The 4,054-nt window shown below is 37.4% G+C and overlaps 1 protein-coding gene across 1 annotated transcript in view; it reads right to left on the bottom strand.

Annotated features, from left to right (window-relative positions):
• Positions 1-1,675, bottom strand: part of LOC133732822 (protein FAR1-RELATED SEQUENCE 5-like) — a 12,379-nt gene extending 10,704 nt beyond the window's left edge. Inside the window, exons 1-2 of the mRNA XM_062160414.1 lie at positions 1,373-1,675; positions 41-986 (exon numbers count right to left, since the gene is read on the bottom strand). Of these exons, the coding sequence (XP_062016398.1) occupies positions 41-982 (942 nt within the window). The 5' untranslated portion in view covers positions 983-986; positions 1,373-1,675. The remainder of the gene's footprint in view (positions 1-40; positions 987-1,372) is intronic.
• Between the last annotated feature and the right edge of the window lie 2,379 nt (positions 1,676-4,054).

Genomic DNA, 4,054 nt, shown 5'->3' on the forward strand with positions numbered 1-4,054 from the left:
TGGCTTTTGCAATTGCTGGATCTTGATCAGTAATTATAACTTTCGGTGGACCACTAGGCATAGCTTTCAGCCATTGTTCAAGTAACCAAATAAAAGACTCTGTTTTCTCATCACTTAAAAGTCCACAACCAAATACAATTGTTTGGCCATGATGGTTGACGCCTGTGATTGGAGCAAAGATCATGCGATATTTGTTTGTGTTGTACGTGGTATCAAACACAACAACATCGTTAAAAAAATAATATGCTTTTCTTGAGGTGGGATCAGCCCAAAAGCAACGATTCAACCTATTTTCTTCATCTCTGTCAACTTCAAAACAAAAGGAAGACTTCTTTTCCTTTTCTGACTCTAAATACTCAAGTAGCATAGTTGCATCATGTCCCTTCAGTTCTTCCCTTGAATCTCTTTCAAAGTTTCTCAAATCTCTGGCAATACATCCAACATTTTGTATACCACCTGCCACAGTCTCCATTATTTTGAATTGCTGACTTGTTCGAACATTAACACTACTTAGCTTTTCCATAAGACACTTCTTTGCCTTTGTAAGCTTGCGGTGTGATGGTAATAAATGTACTCTTTTGGGAGTTGTAAGTTCATGTGTGTGAGCCTCCTCGAAATCACTTATACACCATTTTTTGCTTGCCTTGTTAAAGACGATGTTCAACCTTGCCTTACAACCCGTACGCTTTATTCCACAATTCCTTTCTTCCATGGTTGATGAATGTTGCCGTTTTGAGTTCTCATAAGTCTCATATGTTTTTCCTTCCTTGGAACATAAAAATTGTTTCCAAGTAATCTCTCCAGTCACCTTACTTCTCTTAGTTGAACCCATTCTCACACTAAAACCAACTGTCTTTGCATATATCTCATTGTAAAAGTAATATGCCTCCTCTATTGATTCGAATTCTTGACCAAGCTGAAGTTTTGGTTCAGCTGCAGCATCATTCACATTCAGGTCTTGTAACGATGGATCACCCATCATAAAGCTGCAGCATTATATTACAAACACAACTATAAATAGAATTTCACCATAGCTCAGTTTTAGACACAATAATTTCAAAGACATAATAATAATGAAAAAGAAGTTAAAAGCTAAACACAATGATTCAATCCATTCCACTATCCAAAAAAGTATAGATCTTTTATCAATTTCTTTTGACCAACTCCATGTCCCAGCAATTGAAAATAGAAACACTTCCAAATCCCAATCTAAACAAATCAAATCCAATCAATAAAATTTTGAGCAGGAATCCAAATCCGAAAACTGAACTAATTTCCATTGGCAACGACAAAGAAATCAGAGCACCAACAGTGAAATCATCAAACCACATACAATGGCTCCATGATTCACCAAACTGAAAAAGAAAAATACCTTCAAGATAGACCAGTCTTATGGTGATGATGATGAATCAAGAATGTTATAGGGGAGGCTCTGAGGGGTCGTAGATGAATTGAGAGTTTTTTTTTTCTTGAATGAAGATGGATTGAGAGTTGAGACGAGGGAGGAGGAAGATAAACAGGGAAAGAAAAGCAGGGAAAGATAAAGGAGATTGGATAGTGCGTTTAAAAAATTTGGTTTTAATGGTTTGCTTTTTATCCGTTAGATCAATTTCATTAAGATCTAACCGCTGGGATGAATTCGTCCCGTTTTGTCCCTTTATTTTCGTCCCGCAGGTGAGCGGGCCTGATATAATAGCAGGGGCCGATTGTTTTTTCATTTGTTTCTTTGCTCTTATCCAGAAAAGAAAGACAAATAGGGAAGCGCGTGTAATGAGGTTTGTCTTATAAAGTCGAACTTTACACAAAGTCAAAGTCTATTAAATTAGATTATAGGGTTTTTGTCCATTTACCCCATTTCTAAAAAAAAATTTCCCACTTACCCCATTAAGTTTTTTTTAATTCTCTCTTACCCAAAACACTCTAAAGAGGTCTTCCCTAATACCCCATTAATTTTTTTTTTGTTTTTTATTTTATTTTTAATACCATTTTACCCTCATCTATTTGTTACTTAGAGAGGGAGAGAGAAAATGGAAGAGAGAGAAACCATAAGAGACTTCGCCAGATTTCGGTCACCGGATTTTTCTGAAAACCTCACCGGAGATGTTTATTGCCCCCCAATAGAGGGGCAATAGAGGTCTATTGCCCGCCAATAGACGTCTATTGCCCCCTAATAGACGTCTATTGCCCTCCAATATGCGTCTATCAGCCATGTATTAGACAAATAGAACTTTCGGTTGCCAGAATATGAACTAATCTCCCTAAATTTAGACAAATAAAACTTTGTTTAAAGAAACAAACAAAGAGATTATATCAATTTAAAAACGTCTATTGCCCCCCAATAGACATTCAAATTTTTTTTTCTTTCTTCTGTCCCGTTTGGGCACCCAATCTTCTTCTTCCCCGATTGACCGGAACCCTCTCTTCTTGCTACACCAAATCCCCCAGGCTATCAGAAACCATACGCATCGTTTCGGCCTCGCTTAGCCGGACTTGGAGAGAATGGGGTGCTCCGACTAGCCGACACCGATGCCATCGCTGCTACCACGAAGAACTGTGTCATCTTAGTCTTCATCATTCAAGCCGCCATCAAACTCGTCCCTAACAGTCGTACCAAAACCTAGAACCACCGCCTGCCGTCGTGACTCGAACGAACCAAAAATCTCATTGCCGCCATCACCCACTACACTAGGAAGAAGAATAAGGTTGAGATCCACAAATCTTCGACAAGCACCGCTCCAACAGTCCAGTCTCTGCAGCGAAGCCAACCAGATCACCATGCTCACTCATATCACCCCCTGACTCCGGCAAACCCGAACTAGATCCAAACTCGGATCAGTCCTACTTCGTTGTGAATGAGTACGGCAAACACCGGAAAGATGAAAAACAGAAGTCGACGGCCCACCAAAAGACCATTGATGATCTTGCGCTGCCGGCGACTTTCTGACGATTTTCCGTTTTTGTGGCGGCGGTTGATTCTGTACAAAAAGAGAGAGAGAGAGCGAGCGAGAGGAGAGGCAAGAGAGACTGGTTGAGTAGCTGTAATTTTTTAATTAATTGGAGGTTAAACTTGTCATTTACCACTTAATTGGGTAGTTGAGAATAAAAAACTTTTGGTGGTGTAAGTGGGAACAGGATTCTGTGCTTTGGGTCAAGATCCCAAAATTATAAATACGTGTCGGGTTATTAATAGTCTACGTCAAAGAGTTTGAATGTCCACAAACATACTAACTCGGATGCAAATATTTTCCATATATCATGGCATAATTGAATAACATGCGATGACCAATCATATTCACTTGGCAGGATGGAGCATTTTCACTTTTCTTTCTAGATCCTTTGTTGACCAGTTCTTTTGTTTACACTAATTCCACAATACGTATGGAATACGACTGATCATATTTTAATGGGTGCCTCTATTTACACCCTATTAAATATTTTGTTCACCCTATACCTAAATTTTTTTCTTCAAAATTTCAAAATTATCCTTAACAATAATTATTAACAGAAAAACAATGAAAATGAGAAATCAATTTTTTTTTAATTAAAATTTTACACAACAGACATCCCAATTAACATATCAGCTTTCTATACCAAAAAAAAAAATTTATCATCTTAGCTTCTTCATCGCTAGCCGGCCAAACAAATAATTAGATGAAATTTTCAAACTATAGCAACAAGTGAAAAGAATTGTTAGTTAGTATTATTTTGTTCTACTTAATGTGACTCGTGTTTGATTCTATGTCATAGTAGTTGATGAAGGGAGAAGATAGAGAAAAAAAAAATGAAAGAGTAAAAAGAAACTAGAAGGCATGGGGTTGATGGTGTGCCAATTTTCTTTTTTCTTTTTTCTGTTTAAAATTATTTGAGGGTGAAATTGGAAGTTTCAGAATAAAAATTTAATTGTAGGGTGAACAAAGTATTTGATGGGGTGGAAATAGCCTCACCCCTAATTAGGAACTCTTCAATGCAATGCATTTTTCTTCTCATAAAAAAAAAAAAAATAGAACCAAAATTTATAGACAGAGAGGAGAACCATGCATGTTAGTGTCGCATG

The sequence above is a fragment of the Rosa rugosa genome, chromosome 1 (assembly GCF_958449725.1).
Source record: "Rosa rugosa chromosome 1, drRosRugo1.1, whole genome shotgun sequence".
NCBI classification, from domain to species: Eukaryota; Viridiplantae; Streptophyta; class Magnoliopsida; order Rosales; family Rosaceae; genus Rosa; species Rosa rugosa.